At 42.4% G+C, this 24200-nt stretch overlaps 2 protein-coding genes across 3 annotated transcripts in view; both read left to right on the plus strand.

Annotated features, from left to right (window-relative positions):
* MANSC1 (MANSC domain containing 1) overlaps positions 1-24200 on the plus strand; it is a 292156-nt gene that overhangs the window by 183578 nt on the left and 84378 nt on the right. The gene's annotated exons all lie outside the window — the stretch shown is intronic.
* DUSP16 (dual specificity phosphatase 16) overlaps positions 1-24200 on the plus strand; it is a 57408-nt gene that overhangs the window by 7376 nt on the left and 25832 nt on the right. The window contains exons 2-3 of one of the 2 annotated variants that reach the window (XM_053387527.1): positions 21057-21680; positions 22044-22182. In XM_053387527.1, coding sequence (XP_053243502.1) covers positions 21450-21680; positions 22044-22182 — 370 coding nt within the window. In that variant the 5' untranslated portion in view covers positions 21057-21449. Of the gene's footprint in view, positions 1-21032; positions 21681-22043; positions 22183-24200 lie in introns of those variants that run through there. The other variant, XM_053387528.1, reaches the window with a different exon arrangement.

The following is a 24200-nucleotide window of genomic DNA, read 5'->3' on the forward strand; positions in this document are numbered from 1 at the left end:
TGCCAGGTAAGAAGAGTGCCAGCACAGCGAAGGAGCCGTCCAGTGGCTCCCCACCACCACCGGCCAAGTGCCCCCTGGGGCAGCCCGCCCCATCTGCCCCTCCCTAGCCCCTCCCTGTGCTCCTCACCACTGCCAGCCCAGTGTTCCCACACTCTTACCACCTCCCTACCCCCTTCTACCCCAGTTCTTGCACCTCATACTCTGTGTCTTCAACTGCTTCTAGTTTCTCAGGTGCTTCTGGGGCTGGCTCAGAGTGCAATTCCCTGTCCTCCTTTGTGCCTCTAGTCTCATCCCTGAAGAAAGGGCGTCTGACCTGTCATAATACTGAGGGCATTGATTTATGTATCCAAGATCTTACCTCATGTCAGCCTGGTGTCTTTTGTGCTCTCATTTCTTTTTTGGCAGGTCTTTCCCTACAATCCCCAACAAAAATGCCTTGGGTTTTTTAACAAATGTTAAATGGAACATTTTCTTCAATTCGTTGTATATCATTTCCCAAAAAATTTTAATTACCTTACAATCCCACCACATATGTTAAAATGTCCCCTCCTTTTTCTTACACTTCCAACATATATTTGAACGACTATGAACATTTAAAAACACAAGAAAAGCCCTCTAAAACTGTTGTTAGAAGAAGAAGAAGAAGAAGAAGAAGAGGAAGAAGAAAAAGAAGAAGAGGAAGGAAGGAAGGAAGGAAGGAAGGAAGGAAGGAAGGAAGGAGAGGCGACAGCATGGTAGACATTGTTTCATTTATAGCATTTCTACATTGCCTTTTTATCAGTGGTTAATGGAAACATCAGAGTCTGTGTAAAAACCAAGGCTTTACCCAAAGGGAAGGAATCAGTTGGGCAGGAAAGCCAAAGACTCATGACCCACATGGCCACACAAGATTTCACAAGGAAGCAGAGTTCAGCTCTGGGAAATGTCCCTTTTTAATGCTTCACAGAAACACTTGCCCACAGTGTTGCTCTTGGGCTTGATTTAAGGACAAAAGTGCCTGCGACATGTAAATCTGTGCAACAAAGCAGTGGTTTTTTCCTCCTGTGGTGGCCCTGAAACGATGGAATCCTGACCCTCAGGAAGTTCATTTTATCACTTGTTTCTTTTGGGAAGTAAATAAAGACGTTCCTATTTCCTACTTGAATTTATCTTATTTCTGCTGCTGATTTCTTATGCTAGCTTTTGTGTTTTAAATTGGCTTTTATGTTTTTTGTGTATTTCAATTGATGTTCTTACTTTGTAAACGGACTTTGAAATTTTCTTGAAGTGTTGTTTATCAGTGGCATTGAGAGCAGACATCTCCTTTCCTACTTCTGTCAAGTCAAACCAGCTCTGGGGGGGGGGGGCAGCTCAGAAGAAAGAAGGGGCGCTTGGCTTTTCAGCTGCTTTCCCTTCCCTACTAGGGTCCCGGGTGCAAAGCCTTGATCTATGGATAGAGAAGCTTCGTGAGGTGCTCACACTTATTATGAAAGTATCCTTCGCTGGGTGTGTGAAAAATTAAAATATTATTCAGGGAAGCTTCTGCTTCTAATAGCAATCATTCCTGCTATTAGTTTTCTTGGGTGGGGGGTGGGGGGGTGGGCAATGGATGCAATCACTTATTGGCAACTGTTAGAACTCCCTAGTGGAGATCTTTTTGGCTCTCTGTATATTACTTTTTCTTCAATGACTGTAGCAGGTCCACGTTTTGGAAGAGGAGAAAAGAATTTAGGCTGGAGGCTTGTGTGAGAGAGAACAGGGTTTGTCCTTTCCTTGTGCTCCATTTGTGGTTTGCTACCGAGCCAAGAGTGACCTACTCAGAGTTGGCTCTGAATAGACTGGCAGGCTTCCATTTTGTGTCTCTGTGAAATGCTCTTGTAGATTTTTAATAACTGAGGTGGGATTTAAGAAGAAAGAGGGGAAGGAATGAAAATTGTAATTAGTTTCCAGAGTAAAGAACTGCCCCCAGCCCTCCCAGTTTTGTTTTACTCAGCAACCAAGTTGTGGGGAGAGTGATTTTCCTCCAAGATGTCTTACCTCTGCCTTTGTTTTCTCTCTCACTCCTTTGGGCTTCCTCTTGAGCATGGACCAGCTGATGTTCACAGCCCATTGGTAGAATTAGGGTGTGAGTCACTTGATGCAGTAATTGCCAAAATTGTCTGGCCACAGATTTTGTCCAGTGGAGTTGCCAAATTAGCTACGCAATAAGGCATCATTGGAAGTAGTCACTTCTAGTATCATTAAGCATTAAATTTTGCTGACTTTCACAAACATTTAAAGTGTTTTATGAATAAATTACAGAAATATAAAAATAAAGTTAAAATGCTTTTATATTATGAACCACCCTGTCCATAAGTACCGGTAAGTTGCAGCCGAGAACAACTCAAAACAGCCAATATGACATAAGTACTCTTCGGGCAGCTGGCTCTCCTTACCTGATAAAGTACTCAGCACTCCTGCCCCAAATACCGCTGCAACTTCCGGGGGTTTGTAGCCCAAACAGTGGAGGTAACAATATGCTGAAGCAAACATTATGGATCTCTGACCCCATGCAATAACAGGGTCATGTCTGGACAACCAGGTCATCCCTAAGACTAGTTCTGAAGACAAAAGTTGGGATGAACTGGGGAGTGAACAGCAAAGTGAAGAACTGGAAGAGAGAGCTAACAGATTCTCTCTCACTGGAAAGTGTCCAGCCTATCCGCCCAAGGTCACGGAGAGCAGATAAGGTAGCTCCACAAAAAGCATATGGTTGCAAGATCAGGTTGCAAGAGGCGGAAGTGACTAGGGAGGAAGTGGGTGGAAACCTTAATTGGTCATTCCGAGAATGACTGCTTTCTTCTTTTGCTGTGATCATTAAAGACTCTTTAAATGGTAAGCGACGCTTTTTGCTTTGTCCTGCTTATCTACGGCCAAAGGTGGGGTGAGAAAGCCAAGTCCCCAAAGTCTGACAGGTGCCTTAAAGCTTACTTATATTTAGCAATCCATTATCTTACACAGCTGCATGAAAATGTAGCATGTTAAATGAAGCATTACTTCCCACCCCCAGAGCTCAAATAAGGTTATTTGGGGGCTGTTTTGGCCCAGTTCTGTGTTCAGATGATCATCTCATTGACTGAATACTTAACATTTGCTGGTGGTTTCATAGAATCATAGTTTCATGTGTTGGTTGGTGTGTACAAGCAGGTCCTCACAGCTGCAACACAGCAGTTCTGTCTCATCTCACACTGCCTCACCTCAGATGCAACTTTCTTCACAAAGAGCACCTCTCATGCGCTGTATGCAAGAAGGGGCAACATACAACTAAAGGGGTTGTGAGGTGTGGCTTCCCCTAGCACTGATGTTAGATGTCCATACCTGAGCCAGGGAAATCTACATGCATAGGTTTCTGTGGCTCTGATGATATGGACTAGTGGTCATCAGGAGCAGGGGATGCTAAACAAGCTTGGAGGCAGGGCTGTTGATGGAGCCCCAGCCCTTTATATCATGTGATATCCTTCAGGTGTATGACACAGGAAGGGGGATAGGGTCATAGAATCATAGAATCATAGAGTTGGAAGAGACCACAAGGGCCATCAAGTCCAACCCCCTGCCAAGCAGGAAACACCATCAGAGCACTCCTGACATATGGTTGTCAAGCCTCTGCTTAAAGACCTCCAAAGAAGGAGACTCCACCACACTCCTTGGCAGCAAATTCCACTGTCGAACAGCTCTTACTGTCAGGAAGTTCTTCCTAATGTTTAGGTGGAATCTTCTTTCCTGCAGTTTGGATCCATTGCTCCGTGTCCGCTTCTCTGGAGCAGCAGAAAACAACCTTTCTCCCTCCTCTATGTGACATCCTTTTATATATTTGAACATGGCTATCATATCACCCCTTAACCTCCTCTTCTCCAGGCTTCTCCAGTGTCTCTGAGCACTTCTACATGTGACTTGAACACCCGAGAAAAGCTAGCTTCAGAATATTCCAGAACTTTTGCTGGGAAACCATTGCTCACTTCCTCCTTCCCCCAAAGTAAAAATCCGGCATGAGTGCCCTGCTTGAAGATTTGTTTCTAACTGCAGCATTAACTAAGCAGAATGACAGTCTAGCCCAGTGGTTCCCAATTGGGGGTTTGCGGAATGCACCCAGGGGGTCTGCGGCCCCATCCCTTGCCTCCCCCCAAACTATGCTTTGTCATTTTTGCATGGTAATGTCAGGCTTCAGGGACTCGGCTTCCTCCCCACCCTTTGGCAGTAGATAAGTAGAACAAAGTGAAAGGAGTCTCTTAGCAGTTAGAAATTTTAATGATCACAGCGAGAGAACAAAGAATCCATTCCTCGGAATGAAGGTGCTCCCAATTAAGGGTTCCACCCACTTCCCCACCCAGTACTTCCCAGCTTCTGCCTTCTGAACTATGTCTCTCTGCAAACCACTATTCCAAATCTATACTACTTCCCTGCTCCTGGGAAGATTCAGGATCCTGATCAGGAGCGGGGGGGGGGAGGCTCCCACCATTCCTCCTCAGTGCAGCCCTCCTCAGCACTGTACCTGACAAGTAATATCACAAATTTTATTGTTTGTTTTAGCGCTGTGTGATTTTTCAATATGTTGGCCAAAAACGGTTTTGAAATCACACCTTGATAACGATTTTGACCTGGCAATAAGCAGCAATATATCGCTCCTTGCTTGAGGGAGAGGAGGGCTGCCAATTTCAAGGCACTGCCGATATCGCACAGTGATCTCAGCCGACCACACTGCTGATCTGAGCTGCCTTCCTTCGTGCTGAGGGAGACCAGGGCAATCAATAGCGCTGCAGCCTTCCCTCACACTGACGGAGACCAGGGCACCGTGGCATTACCTTCCCCTGACACTGAGGCCGAGAAGCTTTTCTCAGCAGGATAACAGCAGGAGCCACAGTGGACATGCATCTCTGCTGGCTGCCACCACTGGCTTCCCCGCTGACAGAGACTTCATGCACCCCCTGCAGTGGCGTAGCGTGGGGGGTGCAGGGGGGGCCGGCCGCACCGGGCGCAACATCTGGGGGTTAGGGTTAGGGGGCGCAAATCCACGGGTTAGGGGGCGCAAATCCACAGGTTAGGGGGCGCAAATTACTTGCCTTGCCCCGGGTGCTGACAACCCACGCTACGCCACTGACCCCCTGTCCCCCTCCCCCTCAAACCATGTGCTGGAGGTGACTCCGCTTGCTCTCCTTTCCCCATCCATCTGATCTCCACAGCTGCTTTTTCCCTTATCCCCCGCCTGATCTGCACACACAAACACCCCTGCCCAATCTCCGTGACTGCTCCTTCTATCATTCCCACTCCTGATCTCCGATTTCAGACATTATGTTATATTGGAATATTGCACTGTTTAGTTGCTGATATATCACACCGTTGAAAACCAGATATTGCTAGTCTGTTTTCTAGTACAGTATTCCCTAATCTCTCGGACTCTGTTGCCACCAGTGGGGCCTGACTTCCTCTCCAGCTGGAATCCTAGTACCTCTGAAGTCAACTGCATGAGTCTTTTGGGCACCAAACCACCTCTGGTGCATAACAGCACAGAGGAGCCCATTAATGTGCCCATTCCATCATCTCAAAACATTGCTCCAAAGTTTAGTAACCTGTCTATCCTCTTCCCAAGTCAGTTTTTGCATTCATTTCTCAGTCATCAAGTGTACAATAATGTACAGTAGCCAAGCAATATCTGAGCTTATATAAACCATGCCTCGGAGACGGGCAGCAGAATGCTGAAATATCCATTTCATGCTGTGCAAGTATAATGGCTTTGTAATGCATACCTAGTCACATTTGCTTAAGAAACTGATTATGTTAAAACAGCATTTTAGACTAGGCAACTCTAAACAGCTGATCCTTTTGAGCAATCCTTAGATCTAATCCTCTTTACTCGTATGGTGGGATTATTCCCTAGAAAGTAGCCAATTCAGATATGAGGAAATGCCCAGTGATTCTCTTATCTGTAGTTTTTATGGAGAATTAAATTCTGTTCTAAGCAATGAGGAAGTTTTGGTCTCCTTTTTGTTAGGACTTTGCACCAGTATATCAGCTGCACCAGAGTTTAATTAGCAATACTAATTAACTATTTGTTAATTAAAAATAAATAAAATTTCCTTTCTGATGATTCATAATAAATAGCATTATTATGCTAGTTCTAGAAAGGTAGCTGTATTTGACTGTCACTCTAAGTTTGCAGCACTTTGAAGACTGATAAATTTATCGTGGCATGCGTTTTTATTGGCAAGAGTGTGTTTTGTGTGTGTTATATATCTGTCACAGTGTTAGAAAGATCTCTGGACAATCAACCACTGAAAACAGGAATCTTGGCTAGTTTTGCTATATTTAGAATTGTTGCAGTTGTAACACTCAAAGGCCAAAGGGGCATGATTTTGCATGTATCCAGCAGTCTTGCTTGCCTGTCTGCAGTGGGCCTAAAACATCATACTCAGATCTTCTCTGCTTCAATTTCACTTTGCATTTTGCTGACTAGTTATGGATTTTAACAGTTTACCTGTTGACCTTTGAAAACAGATGAGCAGTTTTATGGAAGCTTTGATAGTGACCTTCCTAGCTGCTTTAAGACTATGCTGCATTATGTCAATAAACATGACAGCCCTGTACAAATACAGTAAAATCTTCCAGGTCAAATGTTCCCCATAAGTGTTGTTGCTACATTGAGGCCCACTCTAGAACATTAAACTACTGGTCTATATTTTTCTTCATTAGTAGTTCAGAGTAATACTTGCTTTGGCCCATAATCCTTTGCTACGTGCTTGTTGGTTACATATTAATATGTGTCTTTCTTCTGTTTGCAATCTTTCCTCTTTCTGTAATAATTCTGGGAACCAAATGTTGTAAGCTTAATGATGTAACTGTGACATAACCTTGAGATAAGTGGTGATTTCATTTGGCTAATGAAATAAATCCTTGCCTTCACCCTTGGCTCCCAAAGTTGTTTTTCTGTCACCTCTTTCTTCTTATTGCCACATAAATGGGTAATTAACCATCCCAAATAAATTTCTACATTTTACAATGATGTGGTAATTTCCTCCTGTCACTTGTCATTATATGCAGAAAGGGAAATTGCTGAGAAGCTTGTACTCTCTCTTAGAGTTAACGTAAAAACATGAACTTCTCTGGGTGTCTGGAATTTTCACAATATTTTTGCTCTGAGATCTCTGTATAACTCCTTACTTTACAGATCATTTTTAGCCAATTCATATATAAAGTTGTCAGAATCTCACTGGGGACTTGGATGGTTCTGTCCAAATCCAGACCTATAGTGTGTGTTCAAGTTCCTGGGCTCAGATTCTGCCAGCAGCTACCTAAGACATTTCTGTCTCTTAGATGCAGGATGAGATAGTGCCCTCACCACCTGGCCACCAGTTCTACATACAGAGGCTAACTGTGTATCAGCCCTGATGATGGAACATGGTCCTCCACTTCAGCTGAGGACAATAGCCTAGTTTAGGGGATACAGGACAGACTTTATGGCACACACGGCTCTGTCCTAAGAAGAATCCTGGTGGACCAGACCCAATGCCCTGCTTAGTCCAGCGCTCTGTTTTCACAGTGGCCAAGCCAATGCCTATGGGAGGTGTCCAAGCTGGACTGAGTGGAACAGCATTCCCACCTGAGATCCCCGGCAACTGGTGTTCAGAGGTCTACTACCTCCAGCACATCAGCTTCCTGGGGCAGTCTCCTCACTCTGTCTAATGGCAAGGGCCAGACGAACCCAACTTGTACTCGGCCCTGTTAAGCAAACAAAGCCCAAAAACCACATTGCTGGAAGGCCTGGTCTCAGCACTTGGCATGGCTGGGCAAATGCCAGTGCCCCAGAGGACCCAGTGAGACTGACAGCAGAGTGTAATATTTCCCTTAGAACTGTCTTTATTTATTGTAGAACACCTGGTTTTGTAAGCACTTAGGTAATAATATTATTATGCCACCACTTCTTGGTGGTTGTATACCTGTTAGAACTTGATCATGCAGTGGCTCTTGAACTGGCAGATTGTGTGGTGTCAGATAGGGATTCGGACAATGACTGAGCCAAATATACCTTGGCTTTGCCACTGTTTGCAGGCTTCAGCTAGTGACCCCTTCTTGGACTGTTTTGCAGGGACCCTGTAAACATTGTTGAAGTATTTGCCCCACCCTTACCTGGTGCTGTTTTTATTTCTTTTACTCACAAGACTCCAGAGTGAGGGCAGGAAGCTTTGCCCCTATTCTGAGTTGGTTTCATAACAAAGCCACGTAACCAATGAGTTTTGGATATGAAGTCAAATCAGACCAAGGGTCAGTGCTTTCTGCTCTCACTCTGAAGTCTCATGGGTAAAAGAAAAGAAAAAGTCTTGTTCTTCAAGAATCTGGAGTATGGTTATTGGCATTCCCAAGACCACAGGCAGGAAGCAGAGGAGTGCAAAAGGTGAGCAAAGAGAACCTTTCATAAAACATCCCCATCTAAGGACTCCTTTTTGAGCCCAAAAAGTCCAGCTAAGAAATTCTGGCTCAGGCTGTGTGTGACACCATCCAGCACTGACGAAAGGAGGCAAGTGTAGAGACAGACAAGAATGCCTCTTTACATCTGTAGGCCAGAGCAAACCAGGTGATATTTGTTTGTTGTGTTTACCATATTCACCCTAAATTCCTAGGGTAGAAATCATAGAATCATAGAGTTGGAAGAGACCACAAGGGCCATCGAGTCCAACCCCCTGCCAAGCAGGAAACACCATCAGAGCACTCCTGACATATGGTTGTCAAGCCTCTGCTTAAAGACCTCCAAAGAAGGAGACTCCACCACACTCCTTGGCAGCAAATTCCACTGTCAAACAGCTCTTACTGTCAGGAAGTTCTTCCTAATGTTTAGGTGGAATCTTCTTTCTTGTAGTTTGGATCCATTGCTCCGTGTCCGCTTCTCTGGAGCAGCAGAAAACAACCTTTCTCCCTCCTCTATGTGACATCCTTTTATATATTTGAACATGGCTATCATATCACCCCTTAGCCTCCTCTTCTCCAGGCTAAACATGCCCAGCTCCCTTAGCCGTTCCTCATAAGGCATCGTTTCCAGGCCTTTGACCATTTTGGTTGCCCTCCTCTGGACATGTTCCAGTTAACACAGTTAAAACAAAAATGAGACAATATTAAATTTCATAATAATGCAGCAGTAATAAAAACCCAAGCCAATGTACCTGACCTTTCCCCAAAAGTCTGAGGGGAAAGGTAGCGCTTCACTTAAGGGCAAAATTCTGATCAAACTAATTCTGACCATACTTGTTCGGTCATTATCAAGTATACACTTCCAGAGTTGATGCTAAATACATTACTTTTGGTAAATGAGCCACCATAGCCACAGAAATTTGCGTCCTGGGCTTTTTAAACTCGTCTACCAATGTACTATCTGAAACCAAAGGCATGCATTTTCCCCCCAGCTCTCCTACCTCACTAAAGCAACAAAAAATCCCTGTGCAATGTCTTTTGACAGGAAGCCAATGTGACTTTCTTAAAGTCAGTGTGGTGTGTCAGGCTAAAGGCACAAGGGAATGAGAAGAGTTAAGAAAACTAAGCAGTGTTAAATGGGGCATGTTTAAACATGAGGCTGACATCACAGGACTGAATGAACAATGCACTGTCAACTGAAAATTAAGCCAACCCACATTTTTTCTTTCAAGTTTTGAAAACTATGCTATATATAACTATGCTAGATATAACAGTACCATATCAGTCCAACCACTTTAAAGTCCCTTTATTTTAAACAGGTTCAAGCTGCACATGACATCTGCACACCAATATAGTGTCTAGGAAGCTATTCCTGTGCTCTGTGGAGCAGTTGCAGCAACTGGGGATCACTCCCCCTCCACCAGTTTATGTACCTTTCCCTGACAGAGACTATGCCTATGTGGAAGCTGCCTCTGCTCTCCCCGCTTCAATTCTCTACTGGTTCTGGGAAACAGTGGTGCAGGAGTGTGTGGGGAAGCACCCGGCCCTTCACATGCCTTGCCCACTCTTCCTTCTCTTCCTCCCCACTGGCCACTACCTCCCTCTCCTGAGCCCAGCCCTCCTTTCCCCAGTGCAGTCCCTGATAGCATCTGGCTGGGTACTGTGAGAACAAAATGCTGGACTAGAATGGGCCATTGGCCTGATCCAAGTTCTTATGGACTCTCTAAAGTTTTATGGGGTGCACCTGGGAGGCGTATAAAATGAGGAAATGAAATTGAGTGCAAAAGCACCTAAATGATACTGTGAATTGAGACTTCCGGGTTAGCGCCATCGCCTAATGGCGGATTCCCTCCGAGCTCCGGAGGGAATCGGCTCAGCAGGGGTTGGGTTCTGCCGCCGCGGCGACGCGGGGACCCTCAGAAACCACAGGTGCTGAAGCCTGTGGACCTGGTGACTCGGCGGGCACCATTTGCGCCCCCCCGACCCGCAAATGAGCCTTTTTAAAGGCTCTGGAACGGGGGACGGAGAGTGGCGTGGTGCTGTGAGTCGACTGCTTCCCCTGCTGAGTGAAGCCGCATGCCATGGACGGAGAGCGCTGACTTCTTTCTCTGAACATTTGGATTAAAAGCAACAACCCGTGAGTAACAGGGAAATTGGACTTAAAAGGGAAATTTTCTTTGGGAATTAGGCACGACCGGGTAAGGTGTAAAGAGGAAGTCCGCCTACCCGACTTGTAAACATCGTAAAGCAAGGATTTTATTACTAAGGTTGTGAGAATACCTTTCATCTTTGTGGAGAAAAGCAATTAACTCTACGTTGGGGCAATTTAAGTGATTGTGCTGGAGGATAAGAGCTAACATTGAGAACGGAATTCACCCCTCCCCCAAGACCCGGGAGCGATCGGTGAGAGAGCCTGCGGAAGAGACATAAAGACTTTGACAGCTGTCAAACTAGCTGTCAAAGTTGGGGGGAAAAGGAACTTTGTTTCTGCTGTCTTTGCTGGTTATATTCGTTACAATTTGGTAACAAGTTGTTAAAAATAAAGAAGAAAAGGCTAACTTGACTTTTGGGTTGGAACTGGAAGACATTAAGAAACTAGAATCCCTCTAGAGGGGGTTTAGGACATTACAAAAATGGCTGTAAGTGGAAAAATACTGGCTGAACTGGAGAAGACTTTTTCTCTCTTGGGAAAACTGCAGGAACAGACTGATGTTTTGACTATAAACGTTACAATACTGAAGGGAACAGTAAATAAAGTTGCTGAGCCTGGGAGGGACTTGACTCAAGTTCTTGCAGATGAACAGGAAAGTTTTGCAGTTGACCTAAAAATCCTTGCAGCCGAACAAGAAAAGAAATTTGAGAAATCTGAGAATGTGATGAAAGAGGAACATGATGATTTGAAGGGAAAAGAAGGAGGAGCTATAATGTTACAGATGGTTGAGGAGAGCCAGAGGCCGGTTAAGATGGATATAAAGGAAAACAAGATCAGGATGGTGGAAATTTGGTTTGAATTGAAGAATGGAAAATGGAGAGATCTCCCTATATGGAGATCTGAAGACATATGGAATACAAACCTGGTTAAAGTGGAAACTGGAGCTTTTGGGACACTTGGACTTAAGAGAAGTAAGAAACAAGATCTTGGCTCCATTTTTAAATATGGAGGCCTAGCTGGAAGAAATATGGACCTTATTGGGACTGAGCTCCTTCGAGATTCGGAGTTTAAAATAAAGGACTATCAAAAAAACCGGCAGAGAGGAATTGAGAGAGAGTTGAGAGCCTCAGACGTGAGGTCGCCAGGCTGACTGCAGATGGACTGATGGACCTTATGTTGGGGTTCGAAAGCAGGAAAGGGGGTGGTGGGGCTTTGGGAATCCAAAGGGTGTATAACTATATTCTGTTTTAATTAATTTGGTTTTGCCACTAACATAAAAATGGGGATTTCGGGAGGGAATTGGGGTCGACCTTAGAAAAAGATTTTTAAGAATAAGTATTGACGTATAAAGATTGAGGCTTTTAAGTTAAAACTGGTTAATTAAATTGATGGGGTGAATCTAGAAAAAGTTTTTAAAGAATAAGTATTGATGTATAAAGATTGAGGTTTATAAGTTAAAATTGGTTAATTAAAATGAATTAGAGAAAATAAGGTAAAGTGTGGGGACAAGAATTTGCTGAGCTAAAAATTGGAATTGGAATACAAGAAGGGGAGGTGTGGGGAAGTCAAGGAAATTGGTTATTGAAAGCAAGAAATGTAAACTATGAGTTTTTAATTGTTCTTTTTTCTGTTTTTTCTTTTTTGTTTTTTTTTCTTTATTTTTTGAAAATTCTAATAAATATCTTAAAAAAAAATGATGCTGTGAATCAGCAGTGCTCTGTTGTATTTCCCATGACTTAATGTGGAGCAGCCCTGGCCACCAGCTCTTAACACAGAAACCACTTTGACATTTGAATGAACTAATGTGGTTTATTTACAAACTTAAGTGCAAGTGAGGTTAGTTATGGAGGGGTGTGTGGTGACAGAAATAGCCTTCAGCGGCTGCTGTTCAGAAATGCCATTCAGATGCAAGTCTTGCAAACTTGGGAGCTGATAACAGCAGATAACAGATCATGCAGTAAATGGTTCCTGGGTGGTATTATTTGAATGTGGAGACATGGGGTCACTGAGCCTGAATGTTCCCTGGTTTTAGCAAAGTGGTATTAAAATGTTTACTTCAGGGAACCATTCTGTTTGTTTGATGAGGAATTCTTGTGCGCTGTGAAAGAATCTGACACCTGCAAATCTGCAAACATTTCACAGACGAAAACAGGGAGGCTCCTGTGCATGAGAGTGTGGGGTAGAGGCAGCATTTAGTGGAACAGCTGTGTAGCTTCTGGATAATGATCGGGCAACACAATATAGATTTCATAAATTGTGTCATAAATATCAAAAGGGAACTAAAAGTGTGTGAAAGTATATGGAGTCAGGAAACACAGAAGGAAGTACTTTTTCGCACAGTGCATAGTTGAACTGTGGAGTTTGTTCCCACACTAGGTAGTGATGGCCATCAACTGGGATGACTTTAAAAGAGGATTAGACAAATTTACAAAGAATAAAGCTATCAATGGCAAATAGCCATGATAGCTGGGTGTGCCCCCCCCCCATTACCAGAGGCAATACAGTGTGCCTCTAATACAAGTTGGTAGCGGGGATTGTAAGTGGGGAGGGTGCTGTTGTGCTCACCCATGGACATGTAGCTGGTCACTGTGAGGACAAAGTGTTCAACTAGATGTGCTGATCCAGTATTGCTCTTTGTATGTTGTTGAAAGCAATGAGACAAGCTACACACAAATTAAACACATATAATATGTGTTTAATTATTATGTGTGTTTACTATGCATACTATGTGATATTCATAACATTTGGAATTCTTACCTAAAATTAAGAAGCAAGGCTTACATAATGATGGTATATCTACCACACAGATTAAAGCTCTAGCCCTCTTCTCTATGGAAATTAAGCAGGGACCTGTACCTCTGTTGTAAGCAAACTACAACTTGAGAACATATGGATTTTGTTGTCCACACAATATGCAATTTATTTCCCCTCCTCAAGCAGTTCTTCTTAAAACATGCTGTTTGTACAACAACTGTCCCCTTCCCCTTTCTTGTTACAGGGAAGTTCTCCTTGTTTCCTGTTATGTTATATAATTTGTTCCAAGACCTCATCAGGATTCAGTCTAGGATCTGTGTTCAGTACCAGCCATGGACAAAGCCAAGGGTGGGGCAGGGGGCATCTGTCCCCCCATCAATACAAATCAATACAGATCTGAGCTTCTGCCCCTCCCAACGAAAGCCTGCCCCCCTAACAAAATCCTGGCTATGCCTATGGTACCAGCACTGAATCCTACAATATGGGGAAAAGATCTATGAGCATGTAAGAACACAAGAATTTCCTTCTTGTCCAAAGGTCCATCTCGTCTTGCATCCTGTTTCCTACAAAAGGCATCGGCCGGCCTTTGGAATCCCTCAGGCAAAGATCGAAGACAATGCCAAGTCATTAGCAGAGTGCCTTTCCCTCATTATTGAACAACTGCAGTCTGCTGCATTCATACACATTTAAAATTTGCTAGCTGTTTGCATCGGAGCATGTACTTGGGCAGTATTTTTATTATAAGAACTGAGCCTTCAATCTTTCACCCCGCACTCTTCCTTTCTTCTTCTCTCCTACACATCCAAAAAAAGGGAGTCTTTTTATTTTAAACTTAATAGCACAGTGGAATGAGGCAATTCATTCGTGTGTGTGTGTGTGTGTGTGTGTGTGTATGTTATTAGAACATGAGCAACCTCATTCTTGCCATTGCTCAGGAATTATAAGAAATCAAAAAATCGGTGCAGTTTTGAAATCAGTGCACTTTTGCATGCTTCAGTGTGCCATCTTGATTCCAAATAGTTCCAGTTGTATCTAAACATAGAGAAAAACCTGCTTAATTTCAGAACTGACCTCACAAATTTGGTAAAATCAGTGCAGTTTTCCCCCTCCAATCTTTATTATTTTAAAAAATATACATTTATACAACATTTATATAACACTCTCTGTTTTTGTTTGTAAAAAAAAAGAAAATGTTTTTCTTCTAATATTACTCGGTATGTGGCCCCGTACCCCCTCCATGTTCTTTTTCTTAACTTCCATTGCTTCTGTTGGCGAGGTCCACAGAGGTATTTTTGGTTCCAATATTCCTTTATATTTTATCCAGATCTTATATAATGATTTCCTTATTAGAGGATTCAATAAACCCCTGTGGACCTTCACCTTCTCATAAATTAGATAGGCATGCAACCCATATCGATTATCATATCCCTCCAAATCCAACACATCTGAATCTCTTCATGTTATCCAGTCTTTGAGCCATAGAAGACCTGTGGCTGCGTGGTATAGTTCTAAATCAGGAAGTGCAAAGCCTCCTCTCTCTTTTTTATCTGTTAATAGTTGGTATTTTATTCTCGGTTTCTCCCCGTTCCATATGAATCTCACCATATCTCTTTTCCATTCCTGAATGGTTAGCACTCTGGACTCTGAATCAGTGCAGTTTTGGAAGGTCTAATCTGCCATATTGACTCAAAATGGTATCCAGTTGTAACCAAACATAGAAAACCACCTGCTCCTTGATCTTGGGAACCATAGTGCAAAATATGGTTACAATTATCTTAAGAGGTGTCAAAGTCCATAGTGAACAGGCAAGCGATTTTCAAAAATAAATAGTAGACTAGGCTATCTGTGTTTGAGACTCAAGAAGTTATCCTCTCCCTCAAACTCCTTCTGCCCTTCATTGCCCTTCTCCCTTCAAGTTTAAATTGTTGCTCTTGGCAGCCTCAATCAAGCAGAAATCACCTGTAGTAAAATTATGTAATCTGCATAACTAATACTTGTCTGATGGGGAAGAATTAGTAAATGCATTCAATATATTTTGCCAGTTTTTTTATCTCACAACTCAGAACCACAAATTATGTGAGAATTACAGTTTTTTACATGCTCATGTTCTTGGGTTTCCATTATACAAAACTATGTATGCTGCTTTGCTAAGCATTTAAACAGATGCCCATCCTGGTCTTAAGTTTATATACTGCACAATGCAAAAATAGCGGAAGACTGAAGACACAAACTTAGCTTTTCCAGTATGTTTTGGAGGCTAGAGGAACAGAGGAACAGAGCTCTGAAAAAATAGGTCAGTCCTGGGTGAAATGGACTAAAATATGTGGCATTTGGTTCATACAGAGCTGTGAGCTTATTATTGTGCTCTTGAATGAGTTCTAGACCACGTCCAATGCTCTCATGCAGCTGTAGATGGCAATAAATGTTCAGCAGTAGAAAGACAAGCTGTCCTTTCAGCAAAGTGTTTTCAGTCATTACTCATCCTCTGACTGAGGACCCCTCTGATAAGCTCAAAGGAATCCAGTTTGAAAACCAAATTTTAGAATATTGAAGTGTTGCTTTTAAAACAGTTACAGCATTTACTTTTCCTACTGCTGCTACAAGAATTTTAATTTTTCCCGTGCTTGCTTTTGTTCCCATATTACAGTAGAAACTTTCACAAGGCATTCACAAAGAAATGAGGGGTGGGGAAAATTAACTTCAAGTAAAAGGAGAGTTGCTTACAATCATATGCATACACTATGACCAGGGAAATGTTTTTAAAAACATTAATTTTAAAATAGCTTTTAATATTCTTTTAGTAGACAAAAAACTGTAGGCATTGCAATGGGGATCCTATGGAAGCAGTCAGCAAGATATGCATATATAAATAACATAAAATATGTTGAGAGGAGGGATCCCCAGGAGCCATGAAACACTCTTCTAAAAATGATAATTTGCGGAGGAACAAAATATATTTGCGGGAGGAAGATAAGCAGCCTCGATTATTGGACAATATCCAGCTGAAATAAACATTTCAGAGGTCTGTTTCATACACTTATTGGACTGTGATCTTCTTCATGTGGTAAAAATTATGATGTATTTTATACAGTGGTACCTCAGGTTACATACGCTTCAGGTTACAGACTCCGCTAACCCAGAAATAGTACCTCGGGTTAAGAACTTTGCTTCAGGATGAGAACAAAAATTGTGCTCTGGAGCCGCGGCGGGGGCGGGAGGCCAAATTAGCTAAAGTGGTGCTTCAGGTTAAGAACAGTTTCAGGTTAAGTACGGACCTCCAGAATGAATTAAGTACTTAACCCGAGGTACCACTGTACTGATAGTGCCAACTGACTAGGGACTCAGCTATACAGCTGCAAATAAAACGTTTTAAATGTGTTGTAAAGTGCAATAAACAAATGTGACACTAGATGGCGGCAGTGAGCTATGCAAAATTCAATGTACAGTCAAACCTCAGTTGTCAAACATAATCCATTCCAGAAGCCCATTCGGTTTCTGAAATGTTCAACAACCAAGGCGCGGCTTCCAATTGGCTGCAGGAGCTTCTTGCACTGAAGCAAGAAGCCGTGTCGGACATTCAGCTTCCGAAAAACGTTCAAAAACTGGAGCATTTACTTTCGGGTTTTCATTGTTCAGGAGCCGAAATGTTCCAAAATGGAGGCATTCAGGACTGTATTTTTCAAAACGGTTTTTTAAAAAGCATTTTCACAGGTGTTTTTACATGCGTGTAGATTCCACTACAGTTTCCTCAAAGGATGATGTTTCATGGACCCACCTGCTAACTTGAGAATGTTGCTCCACTTTTATCAAGGTGTTCATCGTTCAGAGAACAAGCAGGCAAAACTTGTTTTTAATTGCCTGATAGCGTCCTGTCAGAATATCAACAAATGACGTGGCAGCTGACCTCATCTGTATGAAGGTGGCTTTGCTCTGCTCATAAAGATTATCTTGCAAATATGGTATTAGTTGTACTTTAGATCAGTGGTTTTCAAAGGTTTCCTTGGAAGGAATCCTCCTCATATTGACCTGTCTGACAAAGCACCCTGTACATCTGCTAAGGAGCCTTTTCTCCTAGCGTGCATATAGATAGATAATACTTTATTCGGCTATAAGCCCACAAGGTAAAACCAATCAATAAATAAAATAGCATTTTACATTCTAAAATATCGACTAAAATATTTCAACGCATAATCTCCTTCACGTTACATACAATCTCTAGATGTACCATATTGTGGCCTTGAATATAAGGATGGTGGATAGAGTTTACTAGATTTTTAATAGTCATGCAGCATTCCATGAAGTCTTTTATATGAAAGAACTGAATTCAGGAATCTAGCAACCTGTAATGTTCTATAAGAGTCAATGTCCTGGAGTAGATAGGCTAGATGTAATTCAGGTGGTTTAGCAACAGTTTCCAAAATGATTGAACTCAGAATCCTTGATCGGGGAACAATATATAAAGGACAATTAAACAAGATATGATAAAGGGATTCTATTGATTTGTTGTCACATGCGCATAAAACAGAGGTCCTGGCGTGCATATGTGGTTGGCAGAAGGCGCTGCCTATATCTGTTGGACCTCTCTCTTGGCCTGAGTGAACTGGGAATGTGATTCTGGGACACACCCTGTGCTCCACTGCAGCAGTGCATTGTGGGAGAAGATTGGTACAGTGAACAAATGGCTTATTCATGGAAGCTCATCCATCATTACTGATGATATTCCAAATATTACTGATCTTCTCGTGGAAGGGTTGCTGTAGTTTCAAAACTACTATTTAGGAAAAAGACCAAGGTTCTTTCACACAACTTTTTAAAAGTGCTTCCTCTGATGTGTATGTATTAGAGGGAGAAATACTACTCAAAAAGCACTTTGATAGACTTGGAAGAATATATTTGGGGATATATTTTTATACCATCACAACACAACACCCTGCTCCCCAAAAGAAAGGCCTGTAACTGGCTTGGCTTTTTTAAAGAAATATATCTGTTTAAAAGTTTCTAAGTTGGTTAATAAAAGTGTGTGTGTGGGGGGGAGTATCCATTTAGAAAGTTCATTACATTTTTTCTGTTTTCCTTTTCTACTGGCCAGGCATAAACTCTAGTCCTTTATCCACATCCAAGCAGACTGTCTGGCTGCCTCATTAACAGGTCTGATCTTCTGCTCATTGAAGCAAACAGAACGACTTCTATTAGAATTGTGGGTGGGTAGGTAATGAGGTCCCCAAGAGTCTTTGAAAGTAGAAGCTCATTCTGTTCCAAAGAGCAGGACATGAATTGTGCAGGAAGCCTCACTCCATGGGTTTTGTTCTTTTCCCTACATTTTGCTAATTTTAGACAGTGGATCTTTGTTGGGAAGAAGTTGCCACATTCTCGATGCTTTCATGACTGGCAAAATACTCATAATTATGACCTACGTGTTTCTGTGGATGTAGTGAGTTTGTATATTGCAGAGAACCCTGGAGAGTGCAGTATATCTTTGCAGATTCTATATATAAACACACATAATTCCCTTCTCTTGAATTCGTGTCATTGGAGGTTGGATGCATGTCCTTGCAACATAGGACAAAGATTTGTGGTTCAGAAATGCATAAATGGGGATGTGACTAGTATCCCAAGACCTGTATTTTCTTTGTTGCTCACTATTTTTATTGGCTGCTTAGGCAGAAGTCTGACTATGCTTCTGTTGGTAAATCAAAATTGTTTGAAAAATAGTAATTCTTGAATTAGTTACAGATGGGAGTGGAATTCAACATAGTGATAAGGTGGTTTCTGCTTGTGCAATGAAACGTTCTGCAGCTCTCCTCCCCCTCAGGCCCCCCTAAATCTGTTCTGGGTGTTCCCCCCTCCCTCCTCTGGAGCAGATTTGGGGAAGGCACAGAGCAAGCATGTGCAGAGAGTGAAAGTCCTATTGTGCGAGTGGAAATCCTTGCAGTGACAGAACTCATTAGTTGAAATACTGCCCATAGTTTAGTTCATCTTCGCCAAATAATAATTTATTTAATTCAAGAATTACCAACTGATGGCACATGGGCCATAACTGCTACCCAGAACAATTTTATCTGGTTGCTAGGCCCCATGTTTTGATTGGTATGGGAGAAATCATCTCCCCTGCTTACATGAAAACTGTGTGAGCAAGGATGCTTTTTCAGCTTGAAAGAACAAGAGCTATTCAATATATTTAAATTGCATATCTCTTAAAATGAAATAAATCTTACGAAACTGCAGTTTTGTTCATTTATTCATCTACTGCAGTTTCATAAGAGTATATATTTAAAGTAGATGAATAAATGAACAAATAAATTTGGATATGGAAAATATATTTAAATTAAATTAAAGGAACCACAGAAAGAGGAAAGGAAGTCAAGTATTGAACTGTTAGAATGGCTGTAAAATTATTGAAATGTATAAATCTGAAAATCATAAGTAAAATTTAAAAAGAAAGGAAGAAAGAAATCTTTGCTATGCTCCAACAGTGCCCAGTTTCTCTAATGACAAAGCTGTCTGCTAGCTGATACCATTAATTTCAGACTATTACAGACTCTCATCACCTATGAGGGGCTTGGTTTTTGTGCAGCAAAAGGTATTTATGGTCCCTGGATCACTGGGGAATAAAACACACCCTAAGGAAATGACTGTTCTTATTCCAGTCAACATTTCATTCCAGTTGGGTACATTCAGCCTTTTAATAGTTGAGGTTTCTTCCTCTGAGCTCATTAGTTTGGCACAGCTCAGGGGAAATGTAAATCTGGTACACCTCTAACCAACTACAATGCTATAAGTAAAACAGGACCTACACGTGTTGCATGATGATGATGATGATGGTGTGCGTAAACCCAATGCCCTCCCTGCGAGTAGAAAGCTAGCAAGTCATGAAAGCTAGATCCTTTCTTCTGGGCAAGCTCTATGATATATTTAGGTTTTTGTTTTTAGCAGTGAGGAGCATTTAAAGAAAACCAGCATTCTCCACCAGCTGTCTGTGGTGGTGAAGTCTCTACCACTTAGTATGCTTTCATCTCATTCTTCTGCATGCCTTACAGGCAGCATCGTATACAGTTTTCCCCCCACAAAGGACTTGCCACAGCAGCAGTGTTCTAGATTCAGGTCTGGCTACTTTTCCTCACTGAAGGAAAATCTTACAGCAGACACTGGAAAATTCTCAGACCAACTGCACACTAGGGTTAGAATTAGAACTTTGGTGGCAGACCTGGGTGAGAAAGCCAGGCCTCTGCTGAACTCCTAAAAAGCAGTGGGAGAAAGGATGAGGCCGTTTGGGGAGCAGAAAGACTGGGTCGGTGAAGGAGTGCCTCTCTCTCTCTCCTGCCCAACTCTTCCCCCCTGTGCTCCACTCCCCTGCTCTTCCCTGGCACGTGTGTTGAGGAAAAAAGCAACTTCTCAGTACATGAGAAATGTAGGACTCACCTGCTACCTCTCCATCTCCGAAACCAAAGGGTCTGTGTCCTTGGAGACTAAGGTTTCTGGATCAAGGTCTCTCCACCAAACATCTAGTTTTGCCCTTAGGTGGGGGAATAAATGAAGTAATGGAATCAATTATCATGTATGCATTTATTTTAAGAAATGAAAAGAAAAAGATGGTTCACAGCACATGTGAGACTTTATTGTGACAACAGGGAGAGTTAAGGGGGGATGGGATTATGGGTTGCAAACTCCCAGAGTCTGTCTTGTTTGTTTTGCCTTTCTTTCTGTCTGCCACTTGTCACCTCTTTCCATGTCTCAACAGGCTCCTAGTCCACTCTAAAAGCCGATGATGTGGGAACAAAGGTAAAGAATGATGTAATGGCAGGACCAGTCGAAAAGCAGCTTTTGTTTGAGTTGTGAAATGGCTACTCTATAGCCCAGGATGAATGGGTTGTGAGGGGCTGCTTTAGCAAGCCCTATATAACCAGAATATCAACTGGGAGCCGGACGGGGCATTCATCTTTGGAGGACCCTCTCAAGAGAAAATGGGTCTAACTTTTCTCTTGCCAGTCACTGCCAGTATGACCTCATATACTGAGTACAATGGAATGGCTAAGCCTTTAAGTCCATAGCCATTACATCACCTTCTTCATCTCTGCTGCAAATTGGAGAGGAAAAAGAAGGCAGTGGCAAAAGAAGGGCCTCTGCTGTTGTCATGGCTGATGAGATGAATGGTACTCAGCTGATAGTTGGTGAGAGGCTGGTGGCTTTGCTGGAAAGCGGCACAGAAAAATTGCTGGTGATTGACAGCCGCCCCTTTGTGGAATACAATACATCACACATCTTGGATGCCATCAATATCAACTGCTCCAAGCTCATGAAGCGAAGGCTGCAACAAGATAAAGTGCTGATCACTGAGCTCATCCAGCATTCTGCAAAGCACAAGGTAAAGCAGTGATGGGTGTTGGTGAAATTCCTTTTTTTAAGATGCACTTATGCATAGGTACAGAATTAGAGATGGAAGATTGCCAGCGAAGACATAGGAGCTCAGTTAGCATATAATGTTAAACCCAAGCTAGCAAGCAAGTGTACAAGTGCACAGAGCAAATGTTGTGGCTGCTTCACTTCTCCCCTGGTTCTGCTGCTGCCATGTTACCCAAGACACAACAAAACAAAATCCAAGGGAAGATTAATATGGTCTGAATTAATAATAATAGGCATATAAATAAGAGCTTTCTTTTGAAAAATGTGCTAAAGTTTTTAAAAACTTGACTATATCTGATCAATCCTCCCCAATTGTTTTTTCCAGGTTGAAATTGACAGCAAGCAAGAAGTTGTGGTGTATGACCAAAGCTCAAATAATGTGGCTTCTGTTTCATCTGACTCATTCCTCACTGTCCTGCTGGGAAAACTGGAGAAAAACTTCAGCTCTGTTCACCTGCTTGCAGGTAGGATCCTGGAAAACCATATGAGTGTGACACACATAGGGTAGTGCATATAATGCAAAAAGAGAGAGGAGAGAGGCAGTGACTGTGCCAATGTCACTCAGTGTGCTTCATGGCCAAGTGGGGATTTGAATCCTGGACCTAATCCAACACACTAACCATGTTAGGGAAACATTAGGGAAATGGAATAAACTGCCATGTGAACTCAGTCTAGATGGGCTGTTTGGCTGGTGCAACAAGCTCATTATGTTTGTGAGTGTTTGTGTGTGTGTTCATGACTGATTATTGTCATAGAATCATAGAGTTGGAAGAGACCACAAGGGCCATCGAGTCCAACCCCCTGCCAAGCAGGAAACACCATCAGAGCACTCCTGACATATGGTTGTCAAGCCTCTGCTTAAAGACCTCCAAAGAAGGAGACTCCACCACATTCCTTGGCAGCAAATTCCACTGTCGAACAGCTCTTACTGTCAGGAAGTTCTTCCTAATGTTTAGGTGGAATCTTCTTTCTTGTAGTTTGGAACCATTGCTCCATGTCCGCTTCTCTGGAGCAGCAGAAAACAACCTTTCTCCCTCCTCTATGTGACATCCTTTTATAGATTTGAACATGGCTATCATATCACCCCTTAGCCTCCTCTTCTCCAGGCTAAACATGCCCAGCTCCCTTAGCCGTTCCTCATAAGGCATCGTTTCCAGGCCTTTGACCATTTTGGTTGCCCTCCTCTGGACACGTTCCAGTTTGTCAGTGTCCTTCTTGAACTGTGGTGCCCAGAACTAGACACAGTACTCCAGGTGAGGTCTGACCAGAGCAGAATACAGTGGCACTATTACTTCCCTTGATCTAGATGCTATACTCCTATTGATTGTGTTAGATTTCAGTTGTGTTTATCCTTAATGTAATACTGTTGACAAATGGCTGAGATTCTACATATAGAGAACTGATGCAGGAAGCTGGGGGCCTCTCCAAACTGTCGGTATTTTGCAGGAGAGATTTAAGAGCGTACTAGAACTTTAGCTTTATGCAATTGAAGTGGATTTAAGCACTCTGGGCTAGAGATGTAAAATTTCCAGAAATTTTAAAGCCCTGAGAAAAAACCATTCCCACCCTCCTGTTTTTTTCCAGAAAAAAATGGAAATTTTGGAAAAATTGAAAAAAAGTTCAGTGTGGAGTAGTTTTACAAATTGTGTGAAACGCAGTGTACATAAAAGTATTCTGCTTGCAATAATACAGGTAACCACCGCTCTTTCCCTCAAAAGTAACAAAAAAACCAAGAATCCATCAGCATAAAAAATAATCAGATTTGCCCCTTAGCACCAACAGCAAATAAAGTTAAGAACCACCTCAATATTTAAGCTCCATAGAAGGTCTACCCTTTGAGTGGTGCTTAAAAAAAACAAAAAACAGAAGACACAACATATACATGCAGTTTATACTATCTCATTTTCTGAACTTCTATCATTTTCCATTTCTTCTTCCTCTGCCACTTTGTCATTTTTCTAAAAAACAGCTTTGGGGAAAAATGGGGGCGGACGGGGCGGACTGTTTTTTCCAGGGGTTTTCTAGGCCTTCCCATCTCTACTTGAGGACAGCCGGGGCAAAGTTACTAAATAGTATGTTGCACTAAGGCTCAAACTCTGTTTGAAAGGAAAAGGAGTGTGTTTTTAAAATTGAATTTGTTATTATATATTATAAACCGCATGATGGTAAGAGAGCTTCTAAACAGTTTACAAAAATATACAACAGAACATTAAAATGATTGATAAAACACAGTTAAAAGCAGGTATTTAAGAGTATTCAAAAGATGATTAAAGTCAGCAGTGGTTAAAAGGAAGTAAATCGCATGCAGCTTCTACTTCTTCAGATGGGCTGCCCTAACGAAAATGTTTTGAGCAGTTGCCGGAAAGAGTACAGTGAGAACACCTGCCTGGTGTCAGTTGGCAGGGAGATCCAAAGTGGGGGTGCTGGAAGGCCGGGGTGTGTGTGGAAAAACGGGGGGGGCAGGTTTTTTCCTGGTTTTTTC

Source organism: Podarcis raffonei, chromosome 5 (assembly GCF_027172205.1).
Source record: "Podarcis raffonei isolate rPodRaf1 chromosome 5, rPodRaf1.pri, whole genome shotgun sequence".
NCBI lineage: Eukaryota > Metazoa > Chordata > Lepidosauria > Squamata > Lacertidae > Podarcis > Podarcis raffonei.